Source organism: Theropithecus gelada, chromosome 5 (genome assembly GCF_003255815.1).
Source record: "Theropithecus gelada isolate Dixy chromosome 5, Tgel_1.0, whole genome shotgun sequence".
Classification (NCBI taxonomy): Eukaryota; Metazoa; Chordata; class Mammalia; order Primates; family Cercopithecidae; genus Theropithecus; species Theropithecus gelada.
Genome location: NC_037672.1, coordinates 150,696,599 through 150,724,253, shown reverse-complemented (window position 1 = coordinate 150,724,253; position 27,655 = coordinate 150,696,599). Strand labels below are relative to the sequence as shown.

Below are 27,655 nucleotides of genomic sequence, written 5' to 3'. Positions count from 1 at the left end.
TTAGCCAGGCATGGTGTTGGGTGCCTATAGTCCCAGCTACTCAAGAGGCTAAGGCAGGAGAATCACTTGAACCCAGAAAGCGGAGGTTGCAGTGAGCTAAGATCACACCATTGCACTCTAGCCTGGAGTCTAGTCTTGCACTCAAGCAAGACTCCACCTCGAAAAGAAAAAAAGAGAGAGATAAAAACACAGAAAAGAAAAAGAAAAGATAAAAACACAGTTATTTTGCGTTTTAGGGTTTGAGATGTCTGGGGTCCTCTAAAGCAAGGCAGGGCCCCTGCAGCCTGATCTAGAGTTGATGCTGCCAGGGAGGATGGTGCTAGGGCTCTCTAGACTCAGGTGAGGGCTGCCAGTGTCCTCTGCTCTCCCTCCACATGCCTGGTGCCTCTCTGCCGGTGCCTCTGGTTTAACCACTAGTATTCTGCTAGTGTGGGGGCCTCCAAACCTTAAACTGACTTTCGGTGAACCTTCTTTTACTAATCCCAGTTGCATCCCCCACTTCTAGACACCCCAGGACCCTGCAATCCACAACCCTCCTGAGGGTATTTGCACACACATTCTGCTCTGCACTGCCCACATGCTGGTGGGCTTCGGTGTCTTTTGCCCTATGGTGTCCCAGTGTCCCTTTCTGCTGGCCCATCTGCCGGTAGTTTCAGAATTGGCTGCTCTGGACTCCTCTCTCATTCTCTTTGGACTTGGAGGCTTATATCCTTTTGCTATTGTTCTAGTGGTGTTTGGGGAGGGAGAGGAGGTAAGTGCACTTTTTTTATTTAACATGTTTCAATAAAAGACCTCATTTTTACTTTTTTTTTTAAACACAGTTATTACTAGTGAGTTTAAACACCTTTCCGTAAATTGGTCATTTGTATATCTCAATTCGTGAATTTCTCATTCATGTACTTTGCCCTTTTGGACAATCTGTCTCTTTTTGATTAAATTATAAAAGCCCTTTTCACATATGCTTATTAGCTTTTTGCCCCTCACATATGTTATGCTTTCCCCAGTTCAATTTGTCTTTCAAATATTGAGGACTCTAATGCATTTTATTTTAAATGTCCTCAAAATCTGTCATTTTTTTAACTTTATAATTTCTGGGCTCTACATTATACTTAAAAATGCCTTTTCCACTGCAGAATTATAAACATGTTTATCCATGTTTTCTTCTAGTACTTTTAAGATTTTCTTTCACACATTTAAGAGAGAACAAGGCTTTGGATGAAATAGAAAAGTATACGTTTAGGCAGTATTTGCACAATGCCAGGACCTTTCTGGGTGATGCCAGGAAAGAAGAAGGGGATGGCATAGGGGATAATACTGGCAACTTCTCAATGGCTCCCTGTCCCCAGGTGGTCCCACCAGGTGGGTCCCTAATATTCAAATGGAAGTCACAACAGCTGGGCTCAAGTGTTGAGTTCCAAGAATGAAGCAAGCCTCAGGTAATCAAGCTGCATGAATCTCCTCCTTTGTTCCACAGGTCCCTTTCTGCTAAGTTCTACTTTGGGGGCAAAAACATTGGCTGTCTGCTCTTCTGTGCTCTCCATCAAAGTTACACGATTATGTCTTTCCAATGATTGGCCTTAAAGGTTTCAAATGACCAGATGTAGTGGGTTAGCAATAATCTAGAAAAGGTAGTCCGTAGGTGGACTCTGTAGGTCATCCAAAAAGCACAGTTCTGGAGATGATCTCTGTGCTTTCCAGCTCAATTTGTAAGGCAACAAGCCCAGATTACTCCCTTTCCTGGGGTCAGTAATGATGCCTTCTTAGCAGGAGAATTAAGAATGCTCCAAATCAGCGGAGCCTCTGGTCAGCTCTGTCTCTGAAACTTTGAACTTGGAGATGATATTTACTCACTGAGATTGGAGATATTTACTCAATGCAATCATTTAAGATATCAGCAAAACAGATGTTTTTTAGGGATGCTCAGACTCACACTTCATATCCTAGAAGCCAGAGTAGCATGGCCTGTTGGGAGACCACTCTCTGTAACTTTGACTGATTCGCCAAAACAGAACCATTGAAATGGAGCCTCATCTGATTCTCTGATCCAGGAACAGGATCAAATACTTATTAATAGTGACCTGATTACTCTTTTTTTGTTTGTTTGTTTCATGTTGTTTTAGTTCTGTAAGCAAATTGTTTTACTAGAACTTTTATCCCAAATTATTCAAATACTATGTGATGCTGTTATTTTTCATGGTCTGAGTTTCAACATGGTCTTGGTTTTAACAGAAAAACCAAGAAAACAAAGATGTTTTTTGATAAGGGCCCTTTTTGTGTTTTTCAGATCTCTCATACAAAGCTTTCTGCAGAAGATGCGTGGAAGTAAGTAATTAGTATTTTTTAAGAGTTGTTTTGCTAAAAATTAGATTTTTATCTTAACAGTTGAGAAATTGAATGAAGTCATAATTTTATTTGTAAATTTTCCAGGATAGAGAAGATGGGGTAGGATACACAAATACTATAGACCAAAACACATGGATTTCATCTGTTTTCTACAGCATGATCCATAGGAAAAGATCATGCAGTCACACAAAGCTGGATTAATATAACCTTCAAAATATGGCTGTGTCAAGTTACTATTATTTTAGGCACAAGTTACTATTTATTTTAGGCACAACATACACCAGTTTTGTTCCTACACACATTGCCCCTGTGTTCTGGTACATACTGTAGGGCCATTGGGCCCTGTGAGTGCCACATGAAGTGAAATAAGAATGAAAAGCTCCTCCTTTTTTGTATTACAGGAGTCAATTTTGGATGCATTCCTACTCAAAAAAGAAAATACTTACTACATTTGTACACCAATATATACTTTTCAAAGTACTTCAACATAGGCTAACCAATTTGAGATGCATTTTTATAATAGATTAATCTGATATAATAGATTAATAATCTCATAAAGTGTATTTTATATCTATGCAAGTCCTATTTTAGACTGATGATGAAGTCACTCTTTTATCTATATGCCCTAAGTTCAAAGTCTGTTAATTATATAGAATATTAAAAAGCTATTTTAGATTTGGAGCTGTATAAACCACAACTAAGCACTTGTAGTTTTTCATTTTTCTTCCCATTTCTTCAGGGGAACAAGTTTGGTTTTTTGTTTGTTTGTTTGTTTGTTTAAATGAGCTTCTAGAAATCATTCTTGTCTCCTGAGCTCAGCTTCCAATACAGAGACTAATAGCCATGTAATTTTATTCAAGTTGCTTACCTGATATGGATTTCAGCTTCGTCATTTGATAAATGAAGGAGATTCATTCCATCTATGGTAACTTCCAGCACTGACATTCTGGGAATCCCTCTCAAAGAAACTGAACTTCAGCAGTAGTATTTACTGGGCTCTGTGGGCTGATTTCCACACCTTTTCCAGCAGGGGGAACCCTTGGGATTTGGATGAGACCCTTTTCTGAAACATTCACTGCTCTTTGGAGTAGCTGTAGAAATGCTGGCAGAGGGAGAGAACCCGACCCACATACCCATCAAGTGCCTTTAAAAGGTCACTATCTCATGGCACAGACTTACCCTGCGGTGTTTTCTGGGTGGTACACTAGCTAACTGCATACTGTAACCAGATGTAAGTGGAAACTTTAAGAGATTTTGTGACTGATGGTGCCACACTAGGGATGAAAGATAATGATAACCAATATTCAGAAAGTAACTGACAGCATTCATAGTTTTTCCCCATGTTCACTCATCTTGACCCTGGGCCTCTTTCTCTTCCTCTAGGCTCATGGTTCTCAATCTTGGCTGCCCCTTAAAATCACATGGGATGCCTGAAAAATTCCTGATGTCACATCCCATCCTGAAAATCTGTATTTATTTGCTAGGAATACCATAACAAAATACCACAGAATAGGTGGCTTAAAAATCAGAAATTTATTTTCTCGCAGTTCTAGAGGCTGAAGTCCAAGATTAAAGTGCTGGCAGGTTTGGGTTGGTATGTTGAAGTACAGGGGACCAGGACATCAGTGTATGAATTTCGAGAGGGTGCAGTTCAGGCCCCTAACACCCAGAAATGGTCATCTAATTGATCTGGATATGGGGGGTTAAGGGTTTTTTTAAAGCTTCCCAGTGATTCCTAACTTACAGACAAGGTCAAGAACCACTGCTCTAGGTTCTCATCAAGGCTACTCCAGAACGTTAAACCAGGTGACAAAGTATTTTGTTGATTTTCTCTACAATTGTGCAAAACTAAGCATCCAACTAAAACGGTAACGTTCAGCCATCACGGGAATGTTTGTGCGTGTCTAAGATAATACTTAAGCCTATTCTTTCTCTATATAATAGTTCTGTAACAATTTATACAACCCATTCAAAAGCTTTCCATTGCCCCATGGATAATATTCTCTCCTCTGGCATAAGCACCATCTGCAGGGTATCCTTTTACTTGGAATAGTAGCAAATGATTTAAAATTACCAACATTGGACTGTTTTTGACTTTCCAAAATTGACGTTTCATATGATGCAGCTCAATAATAATTATTCCTCATGTAGATACAAATACAATAACATGTGCTTTATAGTCTTACAACAACCTTGTCAGTTACAGAAGGATGGTTATTTGAAATTTGCAAATGAGGAAACTGAGGCTCAGAGAGGATAAATGACTTCCCCAAGGTTGTGAGGCAATGAAGTGGCAGATCAGGGACTGGAACCCAGGTCTTCCTGGGGCTCATTAGTTTTTTTAGCCCCATCACTTAACTTAAAAGACAAGGCTGAGGCCAACCACATGGGAAAGCAAAGGAACTGGTTTTACTAAGAGAGTCAGGCTCCTCCTCCCAGCTGCTCCTTCTCCAGATCTAGGGAAAGGGAAGAAACCAAGAAAAGCTTTACAATCAAAACTTACCAACCCTTACCTTTGAAACCCCCTGTTGCTTTTTGTGAGCCAAACCCGTTTTTTTGTTTTGTTTTGTTTTTGTTTGTTGTGTTTTTTGTTGTTGTTGGTTTTTTTTTTTTTGTTTGTTTGTTTTTTTTTTGTTTGTTTGTTTGCTAAACGCACAAGGTTGAGGGCTTTTTCAGATGACCTCATTTGCCGGTTCCAGCCTGCAGCAGGAGAGGATGTACAAGATGCACCGGGGCCACGAATCCATGCACGTGGAAATGATCTTGATCTTCCTCTGCATTCTGGTCATTGCCCAGATAGTGCTGGTTCAGTGGAGACAGAGGCATGGTCGATCCTACAATGTGAGTCACCCCTGTAGCTGCTGGGAGCCTGCTCCAGCTTGTATCAGCTTGACTATTTTTTTCCAGGACACATTCTCCCTTGGTTACCACTTTGAAGGAACTGCCTTGGTTTAAGTCAGTGGTTCTCAACCAGCTGCAATTTCACTACCAGGAGACATTTGGCAATGTCTGGAAACATTTTTGACTGTCAAGATTTGTGGGGGGTGTAGATGGGGAGGGGAGTTGCTACTGGCACCTGGTGGATAGAGGCCAGGGATGCTGGTAAACATCCTCCAATGCAGAACAGCTCCCTACAACAAAAATTTTCTGGCCTAAAATGTCAATGTTGCCAAGACTGAGAAATCCTGGTTTAAGTAAACCAGTTTTCCTTTCATGCATGAACAACTTCTGCCAATAGTCCAGGAAAAGAAGGATTAGGAATAGCCAAAAGAAATGGTTTAGGCTGTCTGCTATGGTTTGAAGGTATCCCCCAAAGTTCTTGTGTTGGAGATGTAATCCCCAATGCAACAGTGCTGGGAGGTGGGGCCTAATAAGAGGTGATTTGGCCATAAGGGCTCTGCCCTTGTGAATAGATTAATGCCATTAATTTTGTGGGAGTGGGTTTATTATAAAAATATGAATGTGGGCCCGTTTTCTCTCTCATTCTCTCCTGCCCTCTCACCTTCTGCCGTGAGATGACACAGCAAGAAGGCCCTTGCAAGATGCAAACCCCTCTGTCTTGTACTTTCCAGCCTCCAGACCATGAGGCAATACATTGCTGTTTATTATAAATTACCCAGTCTGTAGTATTCTGTTATAGCAGCACCAAACAGACTAAGAAAGAAAATTGGTACCAAGAAGTGGGTCTGTTACTATAACAAATGCCTGAAAATGGGGAAGCAGCTTTGGAACTGTGTAATTGGGCAGAGGCTGGAAGAGTTTGAAGGAACAAGCTAGAAACAGCTGGTCTTGCTGTAACAATGGAGTATGAAAGACGAGTCTGGTTAGGGCTCAGAGGAAGAAAAGAACTATAGAGAAAGGCTGAAACTTTTTAGAGATTACTTAAGTGGTCATAGTCAGAATATTAGTGAAAATATGAACAGTAAAAGCCATTCTCCTGAGGTCTCAGACAGAAATGAGGAACAAGGTATCGGAAACTGAAGTAATGGCCATCCTCATTATAAAGTCAGAAAGAACTTGGCTTAACTGTGTCCATGCTGGAGGGCTTTATGGAAGGCAGATTCAAGAGCAATGAACCAGGATAGCTGGTGAAAGAAATTTCTAAGCAATATATTGAAGGACCTGCATGGCTTCTTTTAACTGCATATAGTAAAATGAAAGAAGAGATAAATGATTTAAAGATGAAATTTATAAGTAAAAGAGAAGCAATATAAAATTTGCAAAACTCACAGCCTGGCTACGTAAAGAATAAAAAGGTTTGCAAGGGTGCAGCCAAGTGACCCTTTGATAAAGGGGATTAACACAGCCAGAAGGAAGCCAGGTGCAAGTAATCAAGACAACAGGAAAATGACCCTGAAGGCATTTCAGTGACCTTCAAGGCTGCCTCTCTCATCACAGGCCCAGGGCTCCAGGAGAGCAGAGTGGTTTGGGGTGACTCCCCAGTGTGCTCTACACAGGACCAGTGAGCAGAGCCACCTCAGGACTCTGCTCCTTGCATTCCAGCATCACTCTCCTTGGATGCTTCAGCTGTGGCTCCAGGGAGCCCAGGTGCAGCTCAACCTGCTGCTCTGAAAGGTACAAGCTCTAAACTTTGGTGGCACTAATTCTGTAGGCACATGCTGTGAGGGCATGGCAGCCTCCACTTAGATTTCAAAGGGTGTTGCGGACAACCAGAGGGCCTAGGCAAAGATTTGTCTTGGGGTAGAGCTGCCACAGAGAGCGCCTAGGAGGACAATGCCCAGCAGAAGTGTGGAGTCACGGCCATAGCAGAGAGTCCTCACTAGGCCTAGGGGAGTCCTTCAGGGTGGGGATGCCCCCAAGTCCTAGAACTATACAACTACCAGCATGCAACTCCAGCCCAGGAGAGCTATGGGCATGCAGCATGCAACTCGAGCCTAAGAGATATGGACACGAGATTCCAACCTGTGAGAATTATGTGGGCTAAGCCTAGCAAAGCCATGGGGGCAAGGCTGTTCCTGAGGCCTCAGGGTTCCAAACCCTACATCAGTATGCCCAGAAAGTAGGACATGGAGTCAAAGAAGATTATCCTCAAGTCTTAGGATTTAGTATTGTTTACCTTGTCGAGTTTTAGACTTGTTTGGGGCCTGTTACTCCTTTCTTCTTGCCTATTTCTCCCTTTTGGTATGGGAATGTCTATCCTCTGCCTGACCAATCATTGTATTTTGGAGGAAGAGAACTTGTTAATTTCACAGGCTCACAGCTAGAGGGGAATTTGCCTCAGGATGAATTATGCCTTGAGTCTCACCCATATCTGATTTAGATGAGACCCTAGACTTTCACCAGAACAAGTTAAGAATTTGGAGCAATTGGGATGGAATGAATATGTTTTATGTGTGAGAAAAACATGAATTTGGAGCCAGGGCAGAATGCTGTGGTTCAAGTGTCCCCCAAAGTTCATGTGTTGGAAACATAATACTCAATACAACAGTGTTGGGAGGTGGGGCCTAATGAGAAGCAATTAGGTCATGAGGCCTCTGCCTTCATGAATGGACTAATGCCTTTATTGCAGGAGTAGGTTCCTTATAAAAGGATAAGTTCAGCCACCTTTTCTCACTCTCACTTTCTCTGGCCCTCTTGCCTTATGCCATAAGATGATGCAGCAAGATGGCCCTCACCAGATGCCAGCCATTCAATCTTGGACTTCTGAGCCCCCAGAACTGTGAGAAATAAATTTCTTTTCATTGTAAATTGCCCAATCTGTCATATTCTAGTATAGCAGCACAAAATTGACTAAGACACTCTAATGTTGTTTCATTAGTAGTAAACTATCTTGGCATTGTTTACATATCCATGGAAATGTGTTCATGCACACACTGCATTGACCTCAGCAACATGGAGCCAGATTTCATTTTCACAGACCAATCTCATTCAAGCATGTTCACCACCAGGGCCTGAGAGTTATACTGTGGGCCTTGTTGGGCCTGAGACCTTGCCATCGCAATGTTTACAGCAGTAGTTCTCAATGGTTAGAGCAGGGTGCATCAGAATCATCTAGAGAGCTTGTTAAATCAAGTTCCCAGGTCCTGTCCATTGAGTTTCTGATTCAATAGTGACCCAAGAATTTGCTTGTCTAACAATTTCCCTCATGGTGCTGGTAATGTTGAGGCTGCCAGTCCTGGAACTACACTTTAAAATCCTCTGGTTTAGATTCCAACATGGACTAAATGGAGAAGTGTCGCAAAGGGAGAAGGTCCTCAGTTAACATTCTACATGGTTCTGGGTCTTGGAATGGCCATTATAGAGCCTGAGGGACTCAACTTGCCTGCAACACATGAAGTGTTGACTTAGACCAATATATTATTTTATTATTACCTGCCATAGAATTTATTTCCCATATAGTACAGGGTCTAAAGAAATTCTTTTGAGTTCTGTATTATATTTAAGTTTAGGCAATTTTGAACATTTTCTTTAGAAAGGGGAATCTCATTTTATTGTTTTAAAGCAAATGTATCCATTTCTGCCATGTCACCACTGTCTTATCAATTATAATAAACACCCTTTATATTGCACTTGGATAATGTTTTTAAGTAAATGAAACTAGAATCAAACCTCACTAGTACTTCACTCATATCAAAGAAAAGCTATTTAAATATATCTTAACTATGGTTTCCTTATCTGCAAAATGGAAGTATCTAAGATAAAATTTCTAGAGTCCTCATGTAGGAAGAAACCTGGATTCATAAGGAATCAGTTCATAGCCTTATTCATTCTTTCTTTATAATTAATCATTATCTCTGGGTTGATGTAGAAAAAAATGTTCTTTTTTCATAGTAACACAGGTGTGGATTTTGCATAAGAAGCCCCCTGACCTTGAAAGGAAACAATGCCCCAGGAGCCCTTGACTTGCACTGTGTCGTACCACTCCTGCAACATTTTCATTTTATGATTTTTTTTTCTTTGAGTTGGAGTTTTGCTCTTGTTGCCCAGGCTGGAGTGCAATGGTGTGATCTCGGCTCACTGCAACCTCCGCCTCCCGGGTTCAAGTGATTCTCCAGCCTCAGCCTCCCAAGTAGTTGGGATTACAGGTGCCTGCCACCACATCCGGCTAATTTTTGTATTTTTTTGTAGAGATGGGGTTTCACCATGTTGGCCAGGCTGTTTTCAAACTCCTAACCTCAGGTGATCCACCCACCTCAGCCTCCCAAAGTTCTGGGATTACAGGTATGAGCCACTGCGCCTGGCCAGATTTGATGATTTTTGAGGTGGCATATGCACAAAGACATATTGTCCTGTATTGAAGCACTTTGGCTCTACCTGGCCAAAGACAGACCTGCTTATGCCTCAGAATCCCCTTTAAGGGCTTGTGGCCATGGAAGGGTCTGACCGTAGATGACTCAGCTACATTGGACTAGGTGGACACCCTGGACCCTGACCTCTGTTGGTTAGTTGGAGTCATCTGAGTTGTTTCCTGTTGCTAACTGCACAAGCTATGCTACCTGCAATGCCTCTCCAGGGACTTGCTTTTGACTGCCACCTCCCCCTGATTCCTTTAGTCACCCCACTTTTGCTCTCTAAGGTTGCTATTTCTATGTCCCTCTGTCACACAGCTTCTATGTTTTATGGCTACCCAGTGGGGCTCTGTAGTCCTAAGGATCACTTTGGAGGTGACCAGATGCCTGTGATCATGCCTCTCATGATGATAATGATCATGGTGATCCTGTCTAGCACTTTGACAAAGCCAGAAGCCTGCATAAAGTCGCCCCCACCATAGTCAAGGACAGATTCAGGTCTCATGGTGCCTTGAGACTGCTGAGTTAGCTCATAGACTTGGCTGGTCTCTGGAATATATTCTACGTCTTTGCGCATCAATCCATCTAATTATTGGTATCATCCCAAAGGAACAGGTTGAGTAGCCCCATTCCCCTGCATGTCTCTATTGAGGGGCTACTCAATCTGTAGCTCAAGATGAGAGGCCAGCTTTCCCATGCTGTAGCCTTGACTTTGCCCCATGCTTTGCATCCCTTCTTGGGGATTCACCTCCAGAGTGGTCATCAGAGCACAGCCATTTCAGGCACTGTTGGTGATGTTTGCAACCATCTGAGCTGGAAATTGTTCCTAGAGTACCACTAGCTTATTCTAACACTGGCTTCCAGCTTTCTTATACTTGGGTGAACAATATCAAAAAAACCCACTGCCTAATACACTACTGAATTTAAAGTCTTTGGGATGGAATTTGACAGACATGTGTGCATAAATGCTGATCTAAATTGCCCTATCATCCAGAGAGAACCTAGCTTTTAATTGTTTTTCGTGGCATGTATAAGACTAGCTACTGAGAGCTTTGAACATGTTTATAAGATTCACAACATTGCTGGCTCTTTTCTACAAGGGGCTATATAGTGAAATTTATCTCCATGACTTGATATAACCTCTATCAATATTAGTAGCATATTAATATATATTATAATTACTATAATACTCATAATTATACATAAAATTATTATATATAAATTTATATGTAAATTACTATTATTACAGCTGTGATAAGTGCTTTCTGTACTTTACCTCAGTTACCTTGAGAGGTAATTATTTTTTATCCCCTTTGTGAAATACAGTTCAGAGAAATTAAAAACCTTGGCCAAAGACATATAACTAATTAGTTGCAGAGAGGCTAGAATTCAACCTCACTAGTTATTTGCTCTCGTATCAAGAACAAGCTCACTAAATATCTTTGAATTTCAAGTACAGTGACTGATCCATAGTAAATGTTCAATACTATTAGTGGACTCCAAAAGCATCCAAGAGATACTGTTTGTATATAACATTTGTGCAAATGTAATCATATGCTGTAAAAGCAGTTTGCTAATAAAAGAATCCTTTCCTGGACACTTTTGTAAAGCTAGAGAGAATGCTCAAATATTGACTTACAAAGCAGTACATCTGCTTATCCTGCCTTGCCACCCCTTCTATTCTGCCTCATGCTTTTGTGTGTGTGTGTGTGTGTGTGTGTGTGTGACAGAGTCTCACTGTGTCACCCAGGTAGAGTGTAGTGGTGCGATCTTGGCTCACTGCAACCTCCGCCTCCCAGGTTCAAGAGATTCTCCTGCCTCAGCCTCCCAAGTAACTGGGATTATAGGTGCCTGACACTGCACCCAGCTAATTTTTTTATTTTAATAGAGACAGGGTTTCACTATGTTGGCCAGGCTAGTTTCGAACTCCTGACCTCAGGTGATCCGCCTGCCTTGGCTGGCCTCCCAAAGTGCTGGGATTACAGGCGTAAGCCACCATGCCCAGCTATTCAGTCTCATGCTTTTTCTGAGGACATTTTCCTGGGCTGATTTTGTGAGATACAGTAGGTTGGTGCAAAAGTAATTGTGGTTTTTCCCATTACTTTTAATAGCAAAAATAGCAATTACTTTTGCACCAACCTAATGTGGCAGGATGGTGAAAGGAAAGAGTACTGGCTTAGAAATAGGAAGATTCTAGCTACTCATTTAACTACAAGGAGCCTTTGTTTCCTGATATTTAAAATGATGAAATTTTTAAAAATAGGAAGGACTTCTGGTTTCAGCTCCAACATATAAAAAGCTTGGAAGTCAACACTTTTATCTTACAACAAGAAAAAAACTGGCCAAACTGATTATCAATGACTTTTCTTAGACCTGTCAGAGAATTGAGGTCACAGGGAAAACCACCACCTCAAAATCTAGAGAGACAGGTGAATGCAGGAAATCATAGCTGAGATCTCCTTCCTGAAAGCAGAAGCGACAATGCCATACATTCAAATGTAGTAACTCTGAAGGATTGCTGGAAGCAGTGCATAAAGTAGTGTGAGAGTGAAAAACTCCTGGGAGCCACAGTCAGGGACCCCACATTTTGTTTAGGTTTTACCTCCAGCTACCCCACCAGGTTCCTATGATGAAAACCCAAGAAGTGTTCTCATGCTTCCAGCAGGGGAGGGGAAAAGTGACCACTTTGAACCAGATCCAGAATGTTCTCCATAACAAGGCCTACCACAGCAAGGGAAAAGATTAATAAGAGCCTCATCCAATATGAGGGGAGAGAAATAACCCAACTCCAGCTTCCTCTAGCCTTCCTGTGTCACCTAAGGGGAAACAAAATAGTTGAGAAACACTTGTAAAGGCCACCCCAGGGACACAGGCCTGAAAGAGACTTAACCATATGATAACAGAATGCTCTCACTACCCTTACACCCTGCCACCACATCAACAGGTGTCCAGTGTAATAGCCAAAGGTTAGAGCTGAAAGAGCTGCAAGCCTTAGACTCTATATAAGAAGGAATGTTTAGGGAAACCCAAAGACAACAGCAGAGACAGAAACAAGGACACTAGTGGAAATTGAAGACTTTGACACCTACAACTACAGCAAACATTAAACACAGCCCAACTCCTAGCCAAATTAATATAAAACCTCACACTAAAGGTCTGTTTATCTCAGCTTGTATTACTTAATACATCATGTCTGCTTTTCAACCAAATATTACAAGTCATGCTAGTAGGAGAAAAAAAACAGTCTGAAGAGACAAAGAACCAGACTCAGATATGGCAGAGATTTTGGAATTATCAGACTAGGAATTTAAAATAATTATGATTAAAAAGTCAAACTCACAGAAGTAGAGTAGAATGGTGGTTACCAGAGGCCATAGGAGGGTGGGTAGATGGGGAAAGGGGAGATATTATTGGTAAACAAGTACAAAGTTTTGGTTAGATATGAGGAATAAGTTCTGGTATTCTATTGCACAGCGTGGTGACTATAGGGTTAACATTAATGTATCGTATGTCCCAAAATAGCTAAGAGAGGATTTTAAATGTTCTCACTGCAAAAAAATGATAAATATTTGAGGTGATAGATATGCTAATTAGCCTGATTTGATCATTTCACAATGTATACATGTACAGAAACATCACATTGTACTTCATAAAGATATACAATTATTATTTTTCAGTTAAAAATAAAATAAAACTTAATGATGGCTAATATGCTAAGATCTCTAATGGAAAAAGTAGACAACATCCAAGTATAGATGGGTAATGTAATCAGAGAAGTGGAAACTTACAAAGAACCTTTTAAAATGCTAAAAATAAAACAAACAAAAAAATAGTACCAGAAAGGAAGAATGTCTTGAATGGCCTCATCAATAGATTGGATGAAGCTGAGGAAGGAATCAGTAAACGTGAAGATAATGTCAGTAGAAACGTCCCAAAATGAGATGCAAAGAGAAAAAAAGAGTGAAAAGAAAATAGAACAGAATATCTAAGAACTATGGAACATTTTCAAAAAACATAACATACACATACTGGAATAGCAAAAGGAGAAGAAAGAGATAATGGAACTGAAAAAATATTTGAAATAATAATGACCAATAATTTTTCAAGATTAAGGAGACACCAAACCACAAATCCAAGAAACTCAGAGAACACCAAGTAGGGTAAATGCCAAGAAATCTATACCTGGGTATATCAAATTCACATTACAGAAAGCCAAAGATGAAGAGAAAACCTTAAAAGCAGCCAGAGAGGGGAAAAAACAAACCATGCAAACAAGAAGAAAGTGAAGTAAAATATTAAAGTATTGAAAGAAAAAATCCCAGCAATCTAGGATTCTATATCCAGAGAAATTCACTTCAAAGTGAAAGAGAAATAAAGACTTTATCAGGCAAACAAAAAATGAGGAATTCATTACCAGTAGTTCTGACCTGTAGGAAATGTTTTTTAAAAGTTCTTCAGAAAGAAGTAAAGTCATTTAGGCCAGAAACTCAGATAATCTACATAAAGAAAGAGTGTCAGAGAAAGAATAAATAGAGATAAAATAAAACTTTTTCTTTCTTTCTTTTTTCTTTTCTTTTGAGGTGGAGTCTCACTGTGTCACTGGAGTACAATGACGTGATCTCGGCTCGCTGTACCCGTCACCTCCCAGGTTCAAGTGATTCTCCTGCCTCAGCTTCCTAAGTAGCTGGGATTACAGGCGCCTGCCCCAACACCCGGCTAATTTTTGTATTTTTAGTAGAGACAGGGTTACACCATGTTGGTCAGGCTGGTCTCAAACTCCTGACCTCATGATCCGCCCACCTTGGCCTCCCAAAGAACTGGGATTACAGGCATGAGCCACCACGCCCAGCCCTATTTCTTATTCTTAATTCCTCTAATAGATTAATTGTTCAAAGTAAAAATAGGAACAATGTATTGGGTGATTATGTTATATGGATAACTGAAATGAATGATAGCAGTATTATAAGAAATGGGAGGGAGGAATTGAGATTTCTGTTATAAGGTACCTATAATACCAATAAAGGTGTATAGTGTTATTTGAGAATGGACTTGGATTAGTTATGGATGTATTTTGCAAACTGTAGAGAAACCACTAGAAATAATTGTAAAGGAGCCTAATTGATACAGTAATAGAGGAGAGAAAATGGAATCTCATAAAATACCCAGTTAAAACCAGAGAAGGCAGAGAGAGAGAGAGAGAGAGAGAGAGAGAGATGCAAGGAAAGTGCAACAAATAGAAAATAGTTACATACATGGTAGATATTAATCCAACTATATCAATAATCACTTCAAATGTGAATGGTCTAAATATAAAAATTAAAACACAAAGATTGTCAGAGTGGATTAATTTTCAAAAACAAGATGCAATTATATGTTGTTACAGATATATCAACAGTAAAGATTTGGAAAAAGATATTCCATACTAACACTAATCAAAAGAAAGCTGAACCAGCTATATTAATTTCAGACAAAGTGGACTTCAGAACAAGGAAAATTGTCAGGGATAAGAAAGGGCATTTGGCTTGGCACAGTGGCTCATAGCTGTAATTCCAGCACTTTGAGAGCCCAAGGTAGGAGGATTGCTTGAGCCAAGAGCTCAAGACCAGCTTGGGCAACAAAGTGACACCCTATCTCTACAAAAAAAAAAAAAAATAGCCAGATGTAGCGGTTTGCACCTGTAGTCCCAGCTACTTGGAGGCTGAGGAGGGAGGATCACTTGAGCCTAGGAGTTCAAAACCAGCTTGGGTAACATGATGAAACCCCATCTCTATAAATAATTTAAAAATTAGCCGGGCATAGTAGCATGCTCCTGTAGTCCCAGCTACTCCAGAGGCTGAGATGGGAAAATTGCTTGAGCCCAGGAGGTCAGTGCTGCAATGAGGCATGATCTCTCCACTACACTCCAGCCTGGGCAACAGAGTGAGACTCTGCCTGAAAAAAGAGAGAGAGAGAGAGAGAGAGAGAGAGAGAGAGGAAGGAAGGAAGGAAGGAAGGAAGGAAGGAAGGAAGGAAGGAAGGAAGGAAGGAAGGAAGGAAGGAAGGAGGGAAGGAAGGAAGGGCATTACATAATGATAAAAGGGTCAGTTATTCAGGAAGATATCCTTAATATGTATGCATCTAACAAAAGAGCATCAAAATACATGAGACAAAAACTGATAGAACTGCAAAGAGAAATCAACAAATTGACCATTATAGTTAAAGATTTTAATACGTCTCTTCTAGTAGCTGATAGATCAAGCAGGCATAAAATTGGTAAAGACATAATTGACCTGAAAGTTCCATTCATCAGCTTGCTCTAAATGACATTTATAGAATACTTCATCCAACAACAACAGAGTATATATTCTTCTTGACATCACATGGAACATTCACCAAAATACACGACATGCTGAACCATAAAAGACTCCAAAATAAATTTGAATTACACAATCTATGCCCTCAAACCACAATGAATTAAACTAGAAATTAATAACAGAAAGATAGTATGGAAAATTCCAAAATATTTGCAGATTAAATAACACAATACTAAATAACACATGGGTCAAAGAAGAAACTCCAGAGAAATTTTAAAATAATTTAAATGAAAATGAAAATACAACTTATCTAAATTTCTGGGATGCAGGAAAAGCAGTGCTTAGAGGGAAATTTATAGCATTGAATGCATATATTAGAAAAGAAGAAAGGTCTAAAATCAATAATCTAAGAATCCGCCTGAGGAAACTAGAAAAGGAAGAGTAAATCATGCCTACAACAAACAGAAAATAAATAATAGAAATTTTGGCAAAAATCGATGACATTAAAAATAGGAAATCAGTAGAGGAAACACAATAAAACTAAAAGCTGGTTCTTTGAAAAGATCAATAAATTTAATAAACCTCTAGCCAGACTAACCAAGAAAAAAAAAGAGAGAAAACACAAATTACTAATATTATTGAAGAAAATTGGGCTAGGCTTAGTGACTCACACCTGTCATCCCAGCACTTGGGAGGCTGAGGTGGGAGGATCACTTGAGGCCAAGAGTTCAAGACCAGCCTGGGCAACATAATGAGACCCCATCTCTACAAAAATTTGAAAATTAGCCAGGCATCATGGCACGTGCCTGTAGTCCTAGCTACTCAGGAGGCTAAGGCAAGAGGATTGCTTAAGCCCGAGAGTTAGAGGTTACAGTGAGCTATGATTGTGCCACTGCATTCCAGCCTGGGTCACAGAGTGAGGCCCTGTCTCCCTAAAAAAAAAGAGAAAAGAAAATGAGATCATCATTACTAATCCCGTAGACATAAAAAGAAAAGGTTACAAACAATTCTATGCCCACAAATTTGGATAAATTAGATGAAGTGGACTAATTCTTTGAAAGATGCAAACTATACCAAAACTCGCACAAGGAGAAATAGATGAACTGAATAGGCCTATATCATTTTAAAATTTCAATCAATAATTAATAACCTTCCAAAAAACGAAGCACCAAGTCCAGATAGTTTCACTGGTAAATTCTACCAAATATTTAAAGAAGAAATGATACCAGTTCTCTACAATCTCTCCCAGAAAATAGAAACAGAAGGAGTACTTGCAAATTCATTCATTGAGGCCAGCATTACCCTCATAAAAAAACCAGAAAGACAAAGTGGGATGACTGTCACTGCCCAATTTCAAGACTCACCATATGAAGACATTACAAGAAAAGGAAATTGTAAACCAAAATCTCTCAAAAACATAAATCCAAAAATCCTCATCAAAATATTAGCAAATCAAATCCAACAATGTATAAAATGAATTATACACCACAATCAAGTGAGATTTATTCCAGATATGAAAGACTGGCTCAACAATTAAAAATCAATTTATGTAAATAATCTCATCAAGAGGCAAGAGAAGAAAGTCCTATGATCATATCAGTAGACGTAGCAGAAGCATTTGGCAAGGTCCAGCATGCATTCATGTAAAACTCTCAGCAAAGTAGGAATAGAAGGGAATTTCCCAACTTGATAAAGAGGCCTATGGAAAGCCTACAACTAGCATACTTAACGGTGAGAAACTAGATGATTTCCCTCTAAGATGAGGAAGAAAGAAAGAATGTCCTCTCTCACCACTTCTATTCCACATTGTACAGGGAAGTCCTTGCTAGTGCAGCAAGATAGCAAATAAAAGCTATACGGATTAGAAAGAAAAATTAAAACCATCTTACATGATTGTCTGTATGGAAAATCTCAAAGAATCAACATAAACTCATGGAAATAATAAGTGGTTATAGCACGGTTGGAAGATACAAAGTAAATATACGAAAGTCGATTGTTACCAGTAATGAACCATTGGAATTTGAAATTAAAACACAATACCATTTACAGTTGCACCAGAAAAATATAAATACTTAGGCATAAATCTATCAAAATATGTACAGGATCTATACAGAGAAAAGAGATATAAATTAATGGAAAGATTATTCCATATTCATAGATTGGAAGATTCAATATCATTAATATGTCCAGTCTTCCTGACTTGATCTATAGATTAAACACAATCTCAACTAAAATCTCAGCAAGGTACTTTGTGTAAATCAACAAACTGATTCTACAGTTTATGTGGAAAAGCAAAAGACCTACAATAGATAATACAACACTGAAAGACAAAGTTGGAGGACTGACAGTGCCCAATTTCAAGACTTACTGTAAAGCTGCAGTGATAAATACAGCATGGTACTGGTGAAAGAATAGGCACATAGGTCAATGGAACAGAATACAGAGCCCACAAATAGACCCCCAAACAAATACAGTCAACTGATCCATGACAAAGGACCAAAGGCAATTCAATAGAGAAAGGATAGTCTTTCCAACAAACGGTTGTGGAACGACTGGATTTTCACATGCAAAAAAAAAATAGACACGGACCCAGAACATACAATACACCTTTTAGAAAAATTAATTCAAAATGGATCTTAGGCCTAAATGTAAAATGCAAAACTATAAGACTTTGAGAAGATAACACAGGAAAAAAATCTAGGTTTACTTGTATTTGATGATGCGTTTTTAGATATGGTACCAAAAGCATGATCCATGAGAGAAAATATAAATAAGGTAGATTTTATTGAAATTAAAAACTGCTATGGAAAAGATACTGTTAAGAGAATGAAGCCAGGAGCAGTGGCTCAAGCCTGTAATCCCAGCACTTTGGGAGGCCAAGACAGGCAGATCATGAGGTCAGGAGATCCAGACCATCCTGGTTAACATGTTGAAACCCTGTCTCTACTAAAAAACACAAAAAATTAGCCGGGTGTGGTGGCGGGTGCCTGTAGTCCCAGCTACTCGGGAGGCTGAGGCAGGAGAATGGCGTGAACCCGGAAGGCAGAGCTTGCAGTGAGCCGAGATCACGCCACTGCACTCCAGCCTGGGCGACAGAGCGAGACAACGTCTCAAAAAAAAAAAAAGAGAGAATGTAAAAACAAGCCAGACTTGGAGAAAATATTTGCAAACACATATATCTGATAAAGGACTTGTATCTAAAATATACTTAAATATATTTAAAATATACTTAAAACTCAACCACAAGAAAACAACTCATTAAAAAGGCAAAAGATCTGGATTAACTTATGTAATTAATTACACATGTAATTAATTAATTCCTACTAAGGAAAACTTACAGATGGCAAATATGCATATAAAAAGGAGCTCATCATCTCGTCATGTGTCATTAGAGAATTAAAGCAATAATAATGAGTTAACACTATACACCTATTAGAATAGCTAAAATTCAAAAAATTGACAATACCAAATACTGATGACAATGTGGAGTAGCAGGAACTCTCGTTGGTGGGAATGCAAATAATGGTAAAGCTATTTTTGAAGGCTGTTTGGCAGTCTCCCACACAGCTAAACATAGGCTTACTATATAATCGCTCTACCGGGTATTTACCCAGTTAAATTGAAAACCTACATTCACACAAAAACCTGCATACAAATATTTACAGCACCTTTATTCATAATCGCCCAAAACTGGTAGCAACCAAGATATCCTTTAAAAGCTGGATAAATAAACTGTGGTACATTCATGCAATGGAATACTATTCAATAATAAAAAGAAATAAGCTATCATGTCATGAAAAGACATGGATGAACTTTGGTGAAACAAGTCATAGTGAAACAAACCAGTATGAAAAAGCTACATACTGTATGGTTCCAATGATATGACATTCTGAAAACCACAAAACTATAGAGACAGTAAAACAATCAGTGATTTGGGGGGAAGAGAGGAAAATAAATAGGTCAGGAATTTTAGAGTAGTAAAATTAGTTTGTGTAATATTGTATTTGTGGGTACAATATATTATGCATTTGTCAAATGTCATAGACCTGTACAGCACAAAAACCGGACTTTAAAATATGAACATGTTTAAGAATCATTTAGGAGGTTGGGGGATTCCAGGGAGAAATGCAGACTGTGCAAGAGGATCTAACTGCCTTAAAAATATGGAAAACAACCTCACTGAAGGGTAGAGAGGGAAAAAGTATCATCCCCTCTCTAAGTAACTTTGGAAATGAACAGTCTGTACGAGGAAGGCAATAGGAACTGCACAAAAGCACTGTATTCCACTTGATAAAATTGTTCCCCATGGGGATACAAGTTAACAGTTACCATACTGCTGTGTATGTATACAGGAATTGAACAATTAAGTAAATAGCAGCCAGGTTACTTACTGTTGGAATGGGAGTTTACAGAAAAGCAAGGGATGGAAATTAGAAGAAAAAGTAGGAAGTGCACTTATAGTAATATGTGTAAAAGCTTTGTACACTTAATGTATTATTATGTATGCATATTATTTTTACCCTGAAGGTATTATTTATTATAAAGGATTATTATTTTCACATTCTTTTATGCATAATTCAGATCATGTACTTAAAGAGGCCATGGACTAATTCAAAAAGCTCAGAATATTTTCAGATACAACTTTTTAACAAGTATGCCCGTCTTCTGAAGTGGTCCTTTAAATTTGTGTAGATAGATTATGTTCTGTTGTCTGTAGGAGCTGTGTACATCAGAGCAGTTTATTATAAATACCTAAAGCAAAAGAAATGGTTTATTTAGAAAATAAAGTATAGAAATATGTTAACTGCTCCTATGTGATGTCAAAAGTGGAAAGAAGGTAGAAAATTCTTATTTTATGTGGGATACTATAAATACCTGGGTGTTTTCAAATAGTCACGTTTTTAGCACAGCATAGTCCAAGCATCTGGTTGTTTGAATTTTTTCCTTTCCAGCTGGTAATCTTGATATGTTATAGATGTAGGCAAAGCCTCAAAGTTAAATCATTTCCAAATGCTTTCAACAGCATTTAACTGGAAATAAAATTTCATTCAACATCACCCTCTCCACCTTCCTTTATGTGCAGTTACTTTCCATATCTGCAGTAGGTAGACAGGAGAGTGCCAAAAAAGAATCCTTCTCTTACTCCACAAATCAGTAGAAGGCCTGATGACTACATCCCCAGAACTTGGGTTTCAGACACACTATTAACTTGCCTCAATACAGTGCAAATAATTTTCCAGATTGAAGCATTGATCTATTTAAATCAAACTTCCTGCCTATTAATAGCTGTGAAATACTAGAAAATATTACTGGGCCAATAAAGCATTGTGTCTGCTCAAATCTTTTTAAAATGAGGCAAGACAAAAATACATACATACTTAAATACATATGTACATAACATTGCAGAATCTCCTTTAAAAGTTTAAATAACAAAATCAGCCATCTAGATTTATGTGGAGATTAAAAAAGTGAACCAACTGAAAATCTAAGGAATCTTTGTATGCCAACATTCCATTTCCATACTTTCTTCTTCTTTTTTTTTGAGACAGAGTCTTGCTCTGTTGCCCAGGCTGGAGTGCAGTGGCACAATGTCGGCCCACTGCAACCTCCGCTTCCCAGGTTCAAACAACTCTCACGCCTCAGCCACCCAAGTAGCTGGGATTCCAGGCATGTGCCACCTCACCCAGCTAATTTTTGTATTTTTGGTAGAGATGGGCTTTCACCATGTTGCCCAGGCTGGTCTCAAACTTCTGGCCTCAACTGATCCACCCCTCTCGGCCTCCCAAAGTCCTAGATTACAGGTATGAGTCACCACGTGCCTGCCCATACTTTCTTCCTACTTGCTTTATATTCACACTCTCCTTCATTGTCTTTTACTGATAGCAGCATTGTTTCCTGTTTATTTTTATGATAATTTTCTGCTTACCTCTGAGCACACCTCTGCCCTCCCTCCACCATCCCACCACCCTCCACACACAAATGATTGCAGATAGTTTGGGATTTGCAGTGCAAAGGAAATGAACACACATAATTTATTTATTTTTTCCCTTGTTTCCTTCCTTCCTTCCTTCCTTCCTTCCTTCCTTCTTTCCTTCCTTCCTTCCTCCCTCCCTCCCTCCTTCCCTCCCTCCCTCCCTCCCTCTGTCTCTCTCTCTTTTTTCCTTTCTTTCTTTCTTTCTCTTTCCTTCTTTCTTTTAATATTGCACAGCCCATTCATCATTCTGTACAATTAGACAAATGAAAGGTATCTTTGTTTTGGCTTGATCTGTAATTCTTTTCAGATTCATTATGTGCATGGCAACCCAAAAAAAAAACATGGTACTTTTGGGCAGCATCTGATTCATCAGGAAATTCCTCCTGCTATGATATGTGGTTGGTGAGAATGTGAGTGATGTGATCCAGATGCATGAGCTACCCGTCGCCAGTAGTGCAGATGTGTTTTATACACACATGCCCAGATGGTGACCCGTGGCATTATTAATGAGTTCCAGATGCCAGGCTTCCTTCTTTGTATGTATGTGCCTCGATTTCACGTATTTCATGTGTTTGTTTATGAGGGACAGCATTCCTACATTTCACATATGGCAGTTACTATTTAAAATGAGAACTTTTAACTACTCTGGAAATGGTTAAAGAATCTTTTAAATTGATATGAAATGTGTCTCTCATTTCAAAATGACTACCCATGCAATCATTGAATTCCCAGAGCAAATTTCTGAACTTTCCCTTCATATATTGAGAAAATATGGTGCTGGCTTGCATTTTAAAGATAGTTAAGAAATAAAATATTTGCATACATAATACATTCAAATGATTTTTTGCTTTCTTTTCCTTTTTGATCTCCAAAGTCTATTTTTAAAAGTAACATGTCTGTGCATTGAATATTGTTATTCACTATTAATTAAATCTAGGCATCAAGAGAAATTTGACGTCTTCTAGAAATTGTTCATACTTATAGATCTATAGGAAGAGAACTGGTTTTATTAAAATATAGTCCAGCTATAGCTCCAAACTATCATGGATTGTAACTCCATAGATTAGAAGAAATTGATTAGTCCTATATTTTGGTTTAGATCTAAAGTACAAAAATAAGAGCATAATAGTTCCACTGAGTTAAAATGAACCAACTCAAGTTTTTATTTTAAAAAACTCCAGGATTTTTATGGGGAAATGTAAAAATAAATCAAACTCTTAAAATAGATGACAAATGCAAATAACAGATGATCAGACTTTGAAAGATGAAGTTCATGTCCATTTCCTTCTTTAAAAGTTCACCAGAAGTGAACTTTTAAGTCAGCAAATGCATAATTTATGATAGAGAACTATCTCCAAAATCAGCTACAGAAAATAAATGACCAATATGCTGATGAGATTTTTGTTAAGGGGCTACACATTTTTTTTTTTAAGACAGGGTCTAACTCTGTCACCCAGTGCAGTGGCACAATCCCAACTCACTGCAGCCTCGACCTCAGGGGCTCAAGTGGTCCTCCCACCTTAGCCTCCTGAGTAGCTGGGACTACAGGCATGTACCACCATGCCTGGCTAATTTTTGTAGAGACAGGGTTTGGCCATGTTGCCCAGGCTGGTCTCAAGCTCCTGAGCTCAAGAAATCCATCCACCCCAGCCTCCCAAAGTGCTGGGATTACAGGCATGAGCCACCACACCTGGCCATGGTGCTGCATACTTTTACTGTCAATAGCAGAGGGTCAAAGTTGCTGAATGCTTAAGTAAGCACATCTTGAGTCTTGGTTACTTAGCATGTGGTTTTGGGTCCTCTTAAAAACTATTCTACTTCCTTAAGTAAAGCTTGTTTTTCCTATGTATGTACGTGTATTTATATCAGTTTCATAAAGGTGCTAACTCATTCATTTTCCACACCCACAAAGTAGGATGGAAAATTAAAGCAGTTATCTGATAAATGGAGGCAACAGTAAAGAGTTTTTTTTTTCCCCTGAAAGTATTCCTTGAAGTTAAAAAAAAAAAAAAAAGTAAGTTATAGGATTTGCTCCCGAACTCCTCAGATACTAACCTCAGACTTGCTCCGTGTATGTTTTTGTTCAAGTGCATATCTATGATAGCAACTCTAGGGTTCTCTGAAAGAAGATTCAGAGCAATTCAAAGAAGACTTCAGATCATTTATGAGGATGAAGCCATCAAAGGAGAATGATGAGCCTGGGAAATGTCTTCTTATCTGACACTGAAAGAAGAATGGCTGTGGCCTTGCCTTTCTCATTTCTATCTTGAAGTCCTGTCCAAGAGCTTTGGTTATTGACCTTAGACTATTATCACCAAGACCTATTTAAAGGACCCAACAATATATCCATAGATCTTTTGTTCTAAGCCTCCCTTTTCTATTGCGAAGATTGAGAAGGTAAAGAAAACAAATGGCAGCAGCCTTTTTAATACTCAGGATGATGAATATGCGATAAGCAAGCTCTAACCACTCTTCCCACATTGCTGGCAGACTTCATTAACTGATCATAAGACTCTACCACTAAACCAGGATCCAGACTCAGAATCCTCAACAAAGCACTGCAGGCTGTCACTAAAACTTAGTTAACGTACACCCTTGAAACAAAAACCTCTTTGCCATTCCCCTTATATTCATTCTGAGCAAATAACAGGTGGTTAGTCTGAATGCGAGAAAACATAAAAGACCAAAGGATATTGCTATTGATTAAAGCTGTCTGTTTTTCCCAAGAGGGTTGACTAGCTGGTATTGGCCTGGTTTGAAAAGTAGGAGTGTAGCTATGGTAACCATATCACATCAGTGACCCAGAGACAGTTCACTCTGCCCTGCTCCCTGACCTATGGGAATGGCACCAGATTAAAGGACCCTCTGAAGGCTACTTGGACTCAGGTCAATGGCATAGGTCACCAAGGGTTTATGCACCAAATGAACAGGAAACCTTGCAGAGTGCCCAGGGACTGCAGGCAGAAGACTTCCCAGGGGCTTCTCTGAAACTCTGACCTCCACTTCCTCCTCTGACATTGCTGTCACTTTCATATGAGCACATGACAGAAACAAAGCCCCTGGGCTCTGTGTAGTGCAGTATGGTTTTCAGAGTGCTTTCCATTCCTGATCTTGTTTGAACCCCGCCTCAGTCAGTGCAGGGAAGCAGTGCAAGCATCAGTACCCCCAATTATACAACTAAAGTGAGGCTCCCTTGTCCAAAATCACATCTCTGTGGAGGCCCCAAAGGCCTTTCATCTAAAATAGTCAGACGAAAGGAAGTGACAGAAGGCGGGGATTTTGGATTGTTTCCCATTGGAATTTTCAGACAATTGTGCCCATACTTTGCATGGCCTGGCCTGTCTAAGGAAGCTTACAGTTTGATGGTGAAGCAGTTGCATGGTACAGACATGATAGTGAAGGTGGTTCTCCCAGAGATGCTTCAGACTCATTTAATAATGGAGATGCCATTCAGGCACTTGGTCATTGAAAGAGACTTTCTGTTCATTTCTATGACAGCTGGTGACCTTGTTGCAGATGTGGATTGTCCCCTTATATTTCACGATAAAACTATACTGGTGGCGGTTTCTGTCTATGTGGGGGATGTTCTCCGTTATTACCAGTTACATCCTCTTCAGAGCCACCCGAAAACCCCTCTCAGGAAGGACACCACGGTATGTATTCCATACATTCTCTCCCCAGGAGCCCCTTTATTTTAAATATTAAAAAGCATATTTTATAGCCATTTTCCTGGGTTGGGGAGTGGGGGCGTTACATTTCTTTTACTTGTCTTTTACCTTTGGTAGCAAAACTCTTGAGAAATTAGCTACACTACTGTTAGTTTGCCTTCATTATTTAATGGCAATTCAGATATGCATGTAAAATTTATTAGTTCAGATATTAGCTAGTGAAACGCAGAAGAAAGGGAAGTGAAACTATTGTTTAAAATTTCTAGAGGATTATTTGCAAGTTTATTTTTACCTCAGCATTTTGCTTTATTCCACTATACGTTGTGTCACACATTTTAAAATAAAGCAAGAGTTGAAAGTTGTGTTTCAACCTGAAAATATATGATAAATCATAAGTCATAGACAACTTATTACTGTAATAACAAATGATGCTTTAATATTTCAATGGTCACTTTAATGACCATTGTCAGCCTCCAAAGATGTGTATAACTCCATTGTATTGTTCACAAATCTTTCCGAAGTGCTTATCTTCACATACTGCGCCCTCAGGCTTGCTTTTGCCCTCCCTGTTCTGTGGGTAAAATCCGAAACCTCATCAAGATAAAACTGGAATGAGATAAAGTGTATAAAATGGGAAATAGTAATAAAACAATGCTAAATTTGACCTTTTGGGAGAATACATCATAAGCTCCAGTGAAATACTTTTATGATTATTTAGACATTTGTTTTCATCCTCTAAAAAAGTAGGAAACACGTATGTCAACTTTTCCTTCAAGTTAGGAGAAGGAAAAATACCCAATGAGAAATCAGATAAATAAATGTGATGATAAAAATGGAAATCCAAATACATGAATTCATGTTACGAGTATTTTAGTTTAGTTCCAGTAAACTAAAAAGGAAGAGGTCTGGGGTGCTGGAAGGAGACCTTACAAACTGGCCAATTTGGGGTCTCGGACAGCCCTTGTAGTGTCTGGCTTATCAATCAGTAAAGTGAATGTATGGTACCTTTCTCCTTCTTAGAAAATATTCTAAGTTATTTAAGATTTGTGAAAGTGCTCTGAGTTTGGGATGAATCAAAATGTGCTTGTTTTCATCCCCCGGATATAATCTATGTTGTATTTCTGTGAGAATGGTTTGCCTATCCACTGTATAATGAATTACCCTACCTAAAGGCAGTGTTTTTGTGCACTTCAGTTCGTGCAATGCAGAGGAACTTTATTACAAGAAATACCCAAATGCTGCCTTATTACCCTTTATGGCTTGCATATGTCCACTCTCTTTCCCATGCCCAAAGCATGTCCTCTCAGCTTCTTCCTGCCTGCACAACTCCAAGCCCTAAAGGATAGTCTTAGAGTCAAGAGGCTCCACTGACATTACAAAGCAAACTCAGCTGCCATTTGAAGAGACATCAGTGAGCAAGGTGAAGTAGGGCCTCTTCTAGAAGAGCAGTCAGGATGGAGCTCCTGTACATAAGAGGCAATAGGCCCCAGAATTATCATGGATCTTTGCTTACTTATTGTATTACAGGCGAGTCACATTTTAACTATCTTCCATTTGGAAGCAGAGGACTTCATTACAGGTGAGGGGAGCTGGGTGAAGAAATCAGCATTGCTGTAGAAGGCAGACCTGAGAGCAGTGGAGAGGAGTGCTGGAGAACACCAGCAGTTCAAAGCCTACTGTTCCTCTTTGAGAGCACATCAAGCTGTTGTTTCAGGATAGGGTGCCCAGAGAAGGGGAAGTGAATTTCCTCTCAACTACAGTTGGTTTGTCTGGCAAGCAGTGAAGTTCAGAGTCAGAAATAAGCCACACATGTGGTGGCTCATGCCTGTAATCCCAGCACTTTGGGAGGCCGAAGTGGGTGGATCGCCTGAGGTCAGGAGTTTGAGACCAGCCTAGCCAACATGGTGAAGTCCTGGCTCGACTAAAAATACAAAAATTAGCCAGGTGTGGTGGCAGGTGCTTGTAATCCCAGCTACTCAGGAGGCTGAGGCAGGAGAATCACTTGAACCCAGAGGCAGAGGCTGCAGTCAGCCAGGATCACGCCATTGCACTCCAGCCTGGGCAACAGAGCAAGACTCTACCTCAAACACACACACACACACACACACACACACACACACAAACACT

At 39.5% G+C, this 27,655-nt stretch overlaps 1 protein-coding gene across 1 annotated transcript in view; it reads left to right on the top strand.

The window, feature by feature from the left end:
- The window catches only part of RNF175 (ring finger protein 175), a 49,635-nt gene that overhangs the window by 6,182 nt on the left and 15,798 nt on the right, over positions 1-27,655 (top strand). Inside the window, exons 2-4 of the mRNA XM_025386003.1 lie at positions 2,285-2,322; positions 5,043-5,184; positions 25,359-25,513. Coding sequence (XP_025241788.1) covers positions 2,285-2,322; positions 5,043-5,184; positions 25,359-25,513 — 335 coding nt within the window. The remainder of the gene's footprint in view (positions 1-2,284; positions 2,323-5,042; positions 5,185-25,358; positions 25,514-27,655) is intronic.